At 46.9% G+C, this 12,419-nt stretch overlaps 1 protein-coding gene across 1 annotated transcript in view; it reads right to left on the bottom strand.

Annotated features, from left to right (window-relative positions):
- Positions 1 to 12,288, bottom strand: part of LOC114028953 (very-long-chain 3-oxoacyl-CoA reductase-like) — a 13,481-nt gene extending 1,193 nt beyond the window's left edge. Inside the window, exons 1-4 of the mRNA XM_027843278.1 lie at positions 12,254 to 12,288; positions 12,025 to 12,106; positions 3,984 to 4,049; positions 3,559 to 3,708 (exon numbers count right to left, since the gene is read on the bottom strand). Coding sequence (XP_027699079.1) covers positions 3,559 to 3,708; positions 3,984 to 4,049; positions 12,025 to 12,106; positions 12,254 to 12,288 — 333 coding nt within the window. The remainder of the gene's footprint in view (positions 1 to 3,558; positions 3,709 to 3,983; positions 4,050 to 12,024; positions 12,107 to 12,253) is intronic.
- Between the last annotated feature and the right edge of the window lie 131 nt (positions 12,289 to 12,419).

Here is a 12,419-nt window from a genome sequence, read left to right as displayed (position 1 = left end):
GTGACTTGCCCAGAATCACACACCTAGTAAGAGTCTGAGGCTGGATTTGAGCTCAGGAAGATGAGTCTTTCTGACTCTAGTCCCAGAGCTCTACCCAATGCAGCGCCGCCTAGCTGCCCCATGTATTTATGCTACATGAATTGAGAGATGTTACCTTGTGTTCTAATCTTCATGCTGCTAACAAATAACTGTCTGGGAGGTGGCCTGTGGCATATACAGTAGCAACCTCACCATTGAACACTGTACAAATTATGTCCCTCCTGTTTGTAACAGTTTGGTGTTATCTGACAGCTGTCGAGTACAGTCTGTTCACTTCAAGGCTTTGCACATAGCAGGTCCTGGATAAATAGAATTCAGCCTCTGTGCTCCAGAACCCTGGCACTGGGGTGGACAGTTCTGTGAAGGGGAAAGAGTCAGATGGCCTGGGGGTTCCAGTCTACCCAGGAGGCCATTTACTCCATCCCTTACAGGAACAGAATCTTCGCTAGAACATACCCAGCAGATGTTCCTCCAGCCTCTGTCTGAAGACCTCCAAGGAAGGGGAACTGGCCTCTCGAGGCAACCCGCTGACCTTTGGGAGGGCTCTGATCCTCAGGAAGTTTGTCTTCATCTCAGGCCAAAATTGGCCACTTTCCAGTCTCTTCTTCCCTTGCCCCACCCCCAGCCCTCTGCTCCCAGTTCTACCCTCTGAGGCCAAAGAACATGGCTAATTCCTTTCCCACGTGCAAGCACTGGAAAACAGCCATCATGACCCCTTGTGTCTTCTCCAGATTGAATACCACCAGTTCCCTCAGCTGATCATATCATCTGGATGCCAAACCCTTCACCTATCTGGCTGCCCATCACTGGAAATTTTCCAGTCCACTAATGTCCTTCTGAAACCATGGAGCCCAGAACTGAATACAGGCCTCCTGATGAAGTATGTGAGACTACCATCTCCTTATACTTGGAATCTGCTGCCCTACTTTACATGGTCCAAGAACAGCTTTTTGGGGCAACCCATTACATGGCTGACTCATATTAAGCTTGTGGTCTACTAACACCCCCAGCTCTTTCTCGTACACACTCAGGCTTCACCATGTCTTTTCCATCTCAGACCCTTTCTGGTCTTCAGCTTCCTATTCTGTAAAATGAAGCAACTGGATTCAAAGTGGTCAGGCTAATCCTTGCCAGCACTATGGTCTAAGAGTATATCATCAAAAATTATTTCTCCTTTGAAAAAAACCCAACATTTAGTAAGCTGTCTAAAATGACTCACTAGGGCAGCTAGATGGCACAATGAATAGAGGATGGATTGTGAAGTTGGGAGGACTCCAGTTCAAATGTGACTCCAGACACTTACTAGCTGTGTGACCCTGGGCAAGTCACTTAACCCCAATTTCCTTTAAAAAAAAAAAAAAAGAGCTCACCCAGTCTCTGCCTCCCTAGGCAAAATCTAGACCAAGTGATCAACTCCTTAGCAGTCATTTCATCACCCTAATATTAGATGGGACAGTGGGAACTCACCTATCCAGACTCCATTTATCTAACGTCCTAATCTCGAAGAAGTCAGCTTTCAGGAACCAACCTTATTGTTGTCTTTTGTGTTTCTGTCTTTTGCTACCGCCACTTACTTCCATCAATCACCCTGCCCTTCTCTAGTTAACTCCATGTAATCTTTTAAAAAAATTAAATTAAATCTATTTCCTCTCCTTCCCACTTTCCCCCTTGAAAAAGGAGGAGAAAAAAGCCCTTGCAATAAGTATGCTAGTCAAGCAGAGCAAAATCCCACACTGGCCATGTCCTCAACCTGAGGTCTGGGCCTGCACCCTGAGTCCATCTCCTTCTGGGGAGGGTGGGTGGGTTGTCCATGCTTCTCTAATCTGCTAATTCTAATCTTCTCTGGACTTAGAGAATCATAGCACCAGGATTGTAAGAATATTGTGTTGAATAAGAGCCAATAGGTTTAGAGTAAATACCCAATGGGTTCTCTTTGAAAAAGATGCAGAAGCTTGCATGCACATGGACACATTTGGAGCTAGGGTGTTTCTTTTTGGGGGTCTTGTCACATTCTTGATTGTGTTCTGGACCAATGACTTCTAGAAAACAGCATACCAAATAACTAAGGCCCAGTGACCTCAATTCTGAAGGACAGAGTTCTTGGGAGCTGACTTGTAGCCACCAAGTTCCAGATACTTGCACTCTAGGCTGTTGATAACAGCCCTAAACATCAAAGTTACCTACAGTGGGTTCTAGGTAACCACATCCTACATCATTGAATTTTATAGAACTGGCTGGGTTCCTGACAACCAAGTTCTAGAGAGTCATGTGCCCTAAAATTGAACCCCCTTAAAAGCTGAGGTCTTAGGTCGCTGGACAGATGGGCTTTGGATAAGTGAGTTCCCATTGTCCTGTCTAGTATTATGACAACTGGCACCTGGGAATGGGTTCCAATCTGTAAGTCTGGTGGGAGTCATTTCCTTCAAGGCCTCAAGACTCAGTATCAGACCCAGGGAGGAGGGGGGTTGCTCTGATGACTTTTCAGAACATCTGAGCCCTCCACAATCAATGTGGCTGAGAAGCTAAGGGGCCAATGGGCCAGCATTGATACTGACAGGCTGTGGCACCCTCTTACTGCACCAGCCAACTCAACAACTCTAGACTGCAGACAAGCTGTATTGGGAGAGGGAGTGTCCTCACCAGGAGTTCCCTACCTCCCATGAAATCACAGGTCCAGGAGTTCATCCTCTCCAAAAGGAGGACTCAGAGCTGTGAGGGTCCACGGAGATCACCTGATCAAAGCTACTCTCCGTTCACAAGTGAAAAAAAATTGAATTCTGGAGATTTAGGTCTTAGAATCAGAGATTTAGAGCTGGAAGGGAGGCCCTTGAGCCATCCCCCTAATTTTACAGATGAAGAAACTGAGTCTCAGAGATATGCAGTGACTTGCTCAAGACCTCACAGCCAGCACTGGAATTTCCTAATACAGTATTCTTTCCCATGTGTCAGAAATCCTCTGGGCAAGGTGACTGATGAGGGTCCAGTAAATGGCAAGGCTAGGATTTGAGCCTAGGTCTTTTGAATCAAATCCAGTGTTCTTTCCATGACACTATACCTGGGGTAGACATCTGACTTCATTCATGCCTCCCATTCTTCCTTGAAGCCCGTGACCTTTGCTCAAAAAAACCATCCCAATACACACACACACACACACACACACACCCCAAAGATCCAACTTTTACCTAGGTGTGTGCAAATAGGTTACAATGGCTAGAGCGCTGGACCTGGAGTCTGGAATACCCCAGTTCAAATCCAGCCTGAGAAACTTACCACTCTGTGACGCCAGACAAGTCACTGAACATCTGTCTGCAGTTTCCTCAACTGGAAAATGAGGATAATAACAACACCTATCTTGCCAGTGTTGTTGTAAGGAACATATGAGATCTTTGTAAAGGTTTTAGCACAGTTCCTGGCATGTAAAAGTATCCTTCCTTCCCTCCTTAGCCAACCCCTCAGGCCAGGAGTTGGTCTGCACACCTTCCCTATTAGTTCAACCCAATGGGCACCCCAGTCACTTACGTGGACAGAGTGTAGGAAACACCCAGAGGTGAAGTTAGAGACACCTACGGTGTCCAAGGCCTCTCTGACAAAGTCATCTGAAGACTTCACCAAGAATTTTCTGGGTGGAATCTTGGTAATGTTGCTGGAAACTAACAGAGGAGTAAGAGTCTGGAGAAAGAAGTTGATGACTGAATGGAAGGGTCATAGCTCTCACTCTTCCCACTTCCCAAAGGCTTCTTTCCCTTCAGCTGGTCACCCATCTTTGCCCCCACCCTCCTGTTATTTCACCAAACCTGCTGCCTCTCACCAATCCCAATTCCCTTGGCCCGCTTGCCCTCTTCTCAAGCTCTTCCCATCTCTGATCTCCTCACAGACTTTCCCATCCATCTCTTCATGCCCTAACAATCACACAAGCACATTCACACTCACACCCACATCCATACCTGTATGATGACTCCAGAGGACTGGTATTCCAAGGCCATAGCCTGAGATAAGCTATTCATGAAGGCCTAGGAGTGAGAGAGGGTGAATTACAGAATTTTAACATCAGAAGGGACCCAGAGTACAATTAGTGGAACCCACCCCTGAAGAGGAGTCTTCACTACACCCTCAATGAGAAGTAATCCTCCAGCTTCTGCTTGAAGACCTCCAAGGATGGCATTCTCACTACCTCCCTAGGCAGCCTCCACTCTGGGACTGCTCTCATTGACAGGACCCTTGTTCTGCCCTGGGCACCTCATTGCTCCTGGTTCTACCCTTTGGGTTCAAGCAGAACATGACTGGTTCTTGTCTACATGACATTCTTCCAAATCCTGGAGGAGGGTTCCCAAGTCCTGCATGAAGCCTTTTCTTTTCTTTTCTTTTCTTTTCTTTTCTTTTCTTTTTTAAGGCAATTGGGGTTAAGTGACTTGCCCAGGGTCACACAGCTAGTACGTGTCAAGTGTTTGGTCTGAGACCAGATTTGAACTCAGGTCCTCCTGACATCAGGGCTGGTGCTCTGTCTACTGCAACACTTAGCTGCCCCTATGAAGCCTTTTCTTCTCGGGGCTTAATATGCCTTGTTCTATCGACCAGTCAAACAACTAGGAGGTATTTAGTAGCCAACTCTCTACAGGGGTTCTTCTGGGCACTAGAGATAAGATAAAGACAGAAAGCCAAACAAAACAAAACAAAAACAACCAAAGCAATCCCTGCCCTCAAGAGGCTTCTGTTCTATCCTGAGAAACATGTGTCCATATGCATACATATCAAACATAGGCAGCTAGTGACCCAATGACAGAGCGCTGGATCTGGCTTCAAGAAAATCTGAGTGCAAATCCTGCCTTATATATGTACTGGCTGTGTGACCCTGGGCAAGTCACTTAACCTCTGTCTTTATTGGCCTCAAATTCCATATCTGTACATGGGCATAATAATAGCACCCACCTCCCAAGGTTGTTGTGAGGATCAAATGGGATATTTGTAAAGTCCATTGCAAACCTTCAAGTGTTATACAAATACTAGTGACTATTGTTTATTAAATTCCAGGTAATTGATAGCTGAAGCACCTGGGGTGGGCAGAATGATCAGGAAGGCCTCATGTAGACAGTGGCAATTGAGCTGAGCTTTGGAGGAAGCTGGAGATTCTAAAAGATGGAGATGAGTAGGGAGAGCAGTACAGAAATAGAGGCAGGGGTGGGGGGGTGGGGAAAGTCACTTCTGCTGGGCTCTAGCATGCATAGTAGAGATAGGAGACCACATAGTCCACCAGGAAGAGGGCTGGATTCAGGCTGGCCTCAAATCCTATTTCTGAGACTTACCACTTGTGTGACCATGGGTAAGTCACTTAAGCTCCCCAGGCCTCAGTTTTCTCATCTATAAAATTAGGACAGTTGGACTAAATGATCTCTGAGGCCGCTCCCAGGTTTAGAACAATGATTAAATCCCACCCATACTGGCTGCTACTAGCTGGATGATCATGAGTGAGTTACTTCTTTTCTCTGGGTCTCAGTTTCCTCACATGTAACACGAGGGATGGCCTCTGAGGGCCCTTCTAGCTCTCCATTTGTGATCCTACTGTGCTCATGTGTAACAATGCCGGGCAGGGAGTTGCAAGCCTGGCTATGAAGGTGAAACACCAAAGAGGGGAGTTTGTGTCAGACCAGACTCAAGGTCCTGCTGGTTCCTATCAGCACCTTCTCCAGTTCATCGGTGTTGCACCTAAACTGTGGCACAGCCTAAGATTGGCTTCTCTTCAGGGGACAGTTCCCAAACTTTGTCATTGAGTCATTTCAGTCACACCCCACTCTTCTTAACCCCTTTGGTCACAAAGAATCGGACCCTACAGAAATGACTGAACAACAAAACTTGGGCGCAAAATGGCCAAGACACTGGAGTGATTTGCCATTTCCTTCTCCAATTTATTTTACAGATAAGGAAACTGAGGCAAATAGGGTTAAGTGACTTACCCAGGGTCACACAGCTAGTAAGTGTCTGAGGCCAGATTTGAACTTATGAAGATGAGTCTTCCTGACTCCAGGCACCATAGTGTGCCACCTAGCTGCCCTATGGTTCCCAAAACAACAGAGGGATTTTTCCACTGACTTTGACAATTTCCTGTATCATTCAAAGTCTGGGTCAGATTTCTCCTTTCTAGGAAGTCTTTCCTGACCACCCTGGACCCCAGGGCTCTTTGACCTCTCTGAGCTTTTCCACAATGTTTCTGGACCCAGATTGGCTAGCCCCTTCCCACCCTGACTCTTCTAGGAAGCCTTCCCTGCCTGAGGGACCCCTCCAAATGAGGTCATGAAGAGTTGGGCACAACTGAAACAATTCAACAACCTATTTCTTGCCTATGTTCTTGCCCAGGTTTCTCTGACTCTGGATACAGCACTCTACCCACTGCACTATGTCGTCTCCTATCTATGCCACACAAACTAGAAACCAGTGGAATTGGCCTTCTTGCTACTGCTCACATAGGCTCAAGGAGCTTATAATCTACCTGGAGAGAAAATAAATCCCTAAATATTTGTTGTTGAGTCATTTTTTAATCCTGTCTAATTCTTCATGACCTCATTTTGGGGTACTCTTGGCAAATATACTGCAGCAGTTTGCCATTCCTTCTCCAGCTCATTTTACAGATGAGGAAACTGAGAGAAATGGAGTAGTGACTTGCCCAGGGTCCCACAGCTAGTGTCTGAGGCCAGATTTGAACTCAAGATGTCTTCCTGATTCCAGCCTAAGCCCCCTGTGCACTATTGTACCACTAGTGCCCATATTCCCAAATAAACCTCATCAAAATCAACAAAAGGCCAGGTTGGGTTTTTTTGGGGGGGGGGAGGGAAGGGAGTCCAAGCATCTGAGAGGCTCAGAAGAAGCTTTCCCAGTTTTGTGAACAGGCCACATATGGCATGTTGTCAAGGCCCCTCACTATCCTGGTTGCATTTCTTTGGATGTTTTCCAGACTACCAGTTTTCTTCTAAAGGGTAGTGCTCAGAATTGAATGCAAAAGTCTTGATGTGGTCCTGCCAGAGTAGAGTACAGAGAGATGCTACTGATCACCAGCTTGTTGCTGAAGTCCAAGGTCTAACTAGTTTTTTGGCTGCTAGGTCACAGTAATACTAGATACTGAGCTTGCAATCCACTGAAACCTCCAGATCTTTTTCAGATAGACTGTTGTCCAACCAAAACACTGGATTTGTGCACCTAATGTAAAGTTACATTCATCCCTATATAGTTTCATCTTATTAGACTCCACCCAGCCTGTCATGATCCTTTTGCATCCTGGCTCTGTCATCACTGTTGCTGGGGGGCAGGGGCGCAGTAACCTGGAGAGAACACTGGACCTGGAGGCAGAAGGACCAGGCTTCACATCCAGTCTCACACACTTCCTAGCTTGTGACCCTGGCCAGGTCACTTCAACTCTATCTGCCTCAGTTTCCTCATCTACAAATATGCATAACAGCACCTACTTCTGAAGTTGTTGTGAGGACAAATTGAGATAATCTTTGTAGGGTACTTAGCACAGTGCCTAACACATAGTGGACACTATAAAAATGCACATTCCCTTCTCCTTTCCCTCCCAACTTTGAGGCAACTACATATTTGAATAAACATTTCATCTGTGCCTTCATCCAAGTGAATGATTTAAGGAAAAAAACAAAACAAAACACAACAGAATAAGCCCAAGCACAGATCCCTGTGGCACTCCAGGAGACCTCTTTCCAAGGTGATATTATCAAACTATAAATGAGGAATCCTTTGTGTCTGGTCATTCAAGTGGTTTGAGATTCCTGCACTTAAGAGCTAACAATAGTTAGCATTTTTGTTATGCTTACTATGTTTCAGGCATTTCACTAACTGCTTTACAATTATCTTCTCATTTGATCCTCAGAACAACCCTTGGAGGTAGGTGTTATTATCATCCCCATTTTACAGATGGCAGCACTGAGGCAAACAGAGACTAAGTGATTTGCCCAGGGTCATGTAGCTAGTAAGGTTCTGAGCTCCAGACACAGCACGCTGTGCACTGTGGCGCCCCCTAGTGGCCTCAATCAAGCTGCCATCTAGCCCACATCTCTCTCTTTTCCACAACATCATGGGATATATTATCAGACACCTCGGTGAGACCCAGGTAAATGCTATCTATTGAACACCCTTGATCTGTGCCAGTTTTATGCACCTGCCCTAACAGGAAATAAGGTTATTTTGGCAAGACCTGTCCTTGCTGCAGCACTGCTGGCACTCTGTGACCACCACTTCTTCCTCTGGACACTGTTCCCTTTCCTGAGGTTCTAGCCAAAGGAATTCTGGAGCCTCAGCACAAAGGATGTGTTAGAGTGGGAGGTCTCCGGCAATCTGGTCAGGGCTCAGAAAAAAAAGAATATTAGAGCTGGGAGGAGGAAATGATAGAGATTGGAGGGACTTTAAAACAGGGAATATTGAGGAGGGGTACTTTAGAATAGGGGATGACAGAGCTGGAAGGGACTTTAGAACAGAGTATGGGAGGGACAGGAGGGACATTAGAGCATAGCATGCCAGAACTAGGAGGGACTGGTCAAGATAGTAGAGTTCCAGGCCAGGACCCAGCCGAATTCTCCCAATATTTCCTGCTAACAACTTTAAAATAATGCCTCCAATCAAATTTTGGAGCAGCAAAGCCAACAAAAGGTCACAGGGAGACATTTTTCCGGCTTAAGACAACTTAGGAGGTCAACAGGAAAGGTCTGTAACCTCGGGGTGGACAAAGGCCCAGAGTGTGATGGGGGCACCCAATGGGTGGTCTTGCAGCTGATAGCAGCAGCAGCAGCAGCTTTGAGAGCTCTCAGCACACAGATGGTAAGGGGGGGTTGCACAACTGGTCAGGAACAGATTACAAGGGACCTTTTGGTGGCACTGGGTGACTGGCACCTCTATGACCCATTCACAGCTCTGGGTAGCAGTTCTAGAGTGGATAGGAGTGCTGGTGGTCAGTCACAAGGGAGCAGGGACCTTGGTCACAGCTCCAAGGCAAAGAGAGGGGTAGTGCTTGTGACTGTAGGGGAGCAGGAGCCCGTCCTGGGTCCAGCCCAGACAGCAGATCAGGAGAGCAGTGACCACACCTCTCCCCAGATCACACCACCTTGAAAGCACTGAAAATTGACAGACTCCCAGAACTAGCTCTGGAAACAAAGCACAAAAAACCCAAAAACTTGGGACAGGGCCTCTCTACCCCCAGGAGAACAGAACCCAACTTTATTGTCAAGTTCAAAGTCAAGAATGAGGCTGGAAAAATCAACTCACAACAACAACAACAAAAGGAAAAAAAAACAACCTTGACCATAAAAAGGTGGCATGGTGCAGGGAAGACCAAGACATAAACCTAAAAGAAGACAACAGTGTATTTATATTAAATTAACAAGGTTAAAAAAAACTAAGAGGGACCTTAGAACATGGAATGTCAGGCTGGAACAGAGAATAATAGAGCCAGAAGGGTCCTTAGAATGAAGAATATCAGAGCAGGGAGGAGCTTCAGAACAGAGAATATCGGGGATGGCTTTAGAACATAGTAAGTCTGAGCTGGGACAGTCCTTAAAGAAGGGAACGTCAGATTTGATAGTGTCCTTAGAACAGAAAACATCAGAACTGAGTAAATAGCACATGAAGCATGAGAGGGCCCTTAGAATATGGAATATCAGAGCTGGAGGTAGGGGTGAGGGGTTACGAGCAGGGGTGGTAGCTTAGAACGGAGAGTGTCAGAGCTGGAAGGAGACTTAGAACACAGAACGTTAAAGCTGGAAAGTATCTTAGATTATAGACTTCCAGTACCAGGAGGGCCTTTAGGATACAGAACAAAGAATCTCAGAGTGGACAGGGATTCCACAGGACACATGGATGTTACAGAATCCCAGAATCCTCAAGCTAGAAGGCATCCCATATAGAAGGCATCTGGTCCATCCCATACCTGAGGAATCCCTTCCATAATTCAATTGACCAGTGGTCATCCAGTTCGACTTTTAGTGAGGGGCAACCTACTATCTTGAGAGGAAACTCATTCTATTTTTTTTATAGCTCTGATAGTTAGGAAGCTTTTCTTGATATCATGCCTGTATTTATTGTTATTGAGTCGTTTCAGACTCTTCATGACCCCATTTTGGGGTTTTCCTGGCAGAGATGCTGGAGTGGTTCGCCATTTCCTCCTCCAGCTTATTTGACAGATGAGGACACTGAGGCAAACAGGGTTAAATGACTCGCCCAGGGTCACACAGCCAGTGTCAGAGGCCAGATTTGAACTCAGGTCTTCCTGACTCCAGGCCTAATGCTCTATCCACTGTGCCACCCAGCTGCCTCAAGCCTGCATTTGCCTCTGCAACTTCTACCATTGTCTCTCCTTCTGCCCTAAACAGAAAAAGTCAAAACCCTTTTCCATATGACAGCACTCCAATACTTGGAGACAGCTATCACATCACCCTCACCTGCAGTCACCTCTTCTCTTGGCCAGACCAATCCAGTTCCTTCAACACATCTTGATGTGGCAAACACCAAAGGAGAGAACAGAACAGAGCCAATCTCCATTCCCTCCCATGGTTTTATTACCACCTCAGTGCCGATGACTCTCAGAGTACAACCTTTAGCCCTGGTCTCACCCATGATCTTCTGACCTGTTGCCTCCACCTGGAGCACATCCAGAACCAAGACATGACCTTTTTTCTTTACCCCGTCCTTCTTTCTGACCTTAGTAGCACCATTCAGCCATCCTCCTCTGATAAGGACCTTAGGGTTAGCTTTGCTCCTTCCCTCTTTCCCCTGCTAGGATCCAGTCAGTGACCAGGTCTTGTGGAGTCCATATCCCTGGTACCTTTCCTATCCCCTCCTCTCTTTCTAGGGCCTCTACTGTGGTTCCAGCTCTCACCACCACCTGTTTAGTGCATCAGAACAGCCTCCTCACAGGTGTTCCTAGGTCCACTCTTTCTCTCTACCCATCCATCCTTCAAACCTTAGTGAGGAGCACCTTGCTTATGCACAGATCTGTCTCCATCAGTCCCCTGCTCAGAAAACTTTTAATGGCTCCTTATTACTAATAAATAAAATGTAAAGCATCCTCTGTGTCCCAGCAGAATGATAGCTTCTTCCACCCAACATACTGTCATGTGCTTGAGGACACTTCTAGGCCAAGCAGCACCCCCAGTCCCTCCTCCCTTCATATCTCACTCCCCTCCTAGCCCTGATCTAAACTTTCTGGACCTCAAAATCTTCTCTTCTTGCTGTCTGCTCTAGAAACTTTCCTCAGCCCCTGGGGCCTCCTCAGTCTAGAGCATCCTTCCAACCTCCAGGCTTTCTCACCATGGAATTTTCCTCTGCAAGGGTGGTTACCCTGATGTCAGTGGCCAGTTCCAGCTGGAGTCTCCTTTTGGTGGAGATTCTTAGACAGGCTCCCTTTTATTCCTCTCCTGACCCTACTCAGGACTTTCTGGATTTCAGAATGATGAAACCCCCACACCCCATTGCCCAAGCCTAGGGCAAAGATTGTTTGTTTTGCTTTTACCCATGTCCCCAGTGCTTATCACAGATCCTAGTAAGACTTCAATCTTTGCTTAATGATCTCTCCTGTCCTTCCCTCATATGGCAAGGTTTTTCAGTGCCAAAGGCAAAAGTGAATGTCAGCTTGCATTGCTATCTCCCAGGAGGCTCCTGGGGCTCCACTTGGTAAGGGGGCACTCAGACTTTGGCTGGTTTGGTTTTATTACTCTATGAGGCCTCCCATTATGAAATGACTGAACCCATGGGTGTAGTGGGTGAATGGGGGTGAAAGGTCTTAGTCTCTGCTCTCTGGTTTAGTCTCTGCTCTCTCAAACTGAGAGAGCTGGCTGCCCAATGACTTTGAGGGAATCAGGGGCAAAAGGGGCACTCCCACCACCCCAGGGTTCTCAGCTCCACATGGGACATTCCATTCCGATGCCTGACCCTCTTTCTTGTTACTGGTAACTTGAAAGAGTCTGGCCTCTTTCAGATGTGGGCCCCATTTACCTTAGTAGCCCCATATAATGCCAAGAATGGGGAAGGCTGTCTGCCAGCCTCAGAGGATATGTTGATGATGACTCCGCGTCCCCTGCAGAGTTACAGAAGAAAACTGAGAATGGTGGAATCAAAGGCAAATGAGTGTCTGGGGGTGGGGTGTGTGGGATAGACCAGGAGGTCTATATGGATGGGAAGGCAGGCTCTAGAGATGGGGAGAAGGGGATGCCTGGGCCTCTACCTGGCTGTCATCTGAGGCAGGATGATCCGGGTCATCTGTGGAGGAAGAAACAAAGGCTAAATCTACCCAATGATCCACCCTTGGCCCATTCCCGGAACTCTGCCCATACCCCCCCCCCCACTCCCTTGCATCCCCTGCCAAAGATGCTTCCTGTGTCTCTTCTGCC

Source organism: Vombatus ursinus, unplaced genomic scaffold (assembly GCF_900497805.2).
Source record: "Vombatus ursinus unplaced genomic scaffold, bare-nosed wombat genome assembly UNPS02014905.1, whole genome shotgun sequence".
NCBI classification, from domain to species: Eukaryota; Metazoa; Chordata; class Mammalia; order Diprotodontia; family Vombatidae; genus Vombatus; species Vombatus ursinus.
The sequence above is the reverse complement of the archived record's forward strand: the minus strand, read 5'-3'. Positions and strand labels throughout refer to the sequence as shown.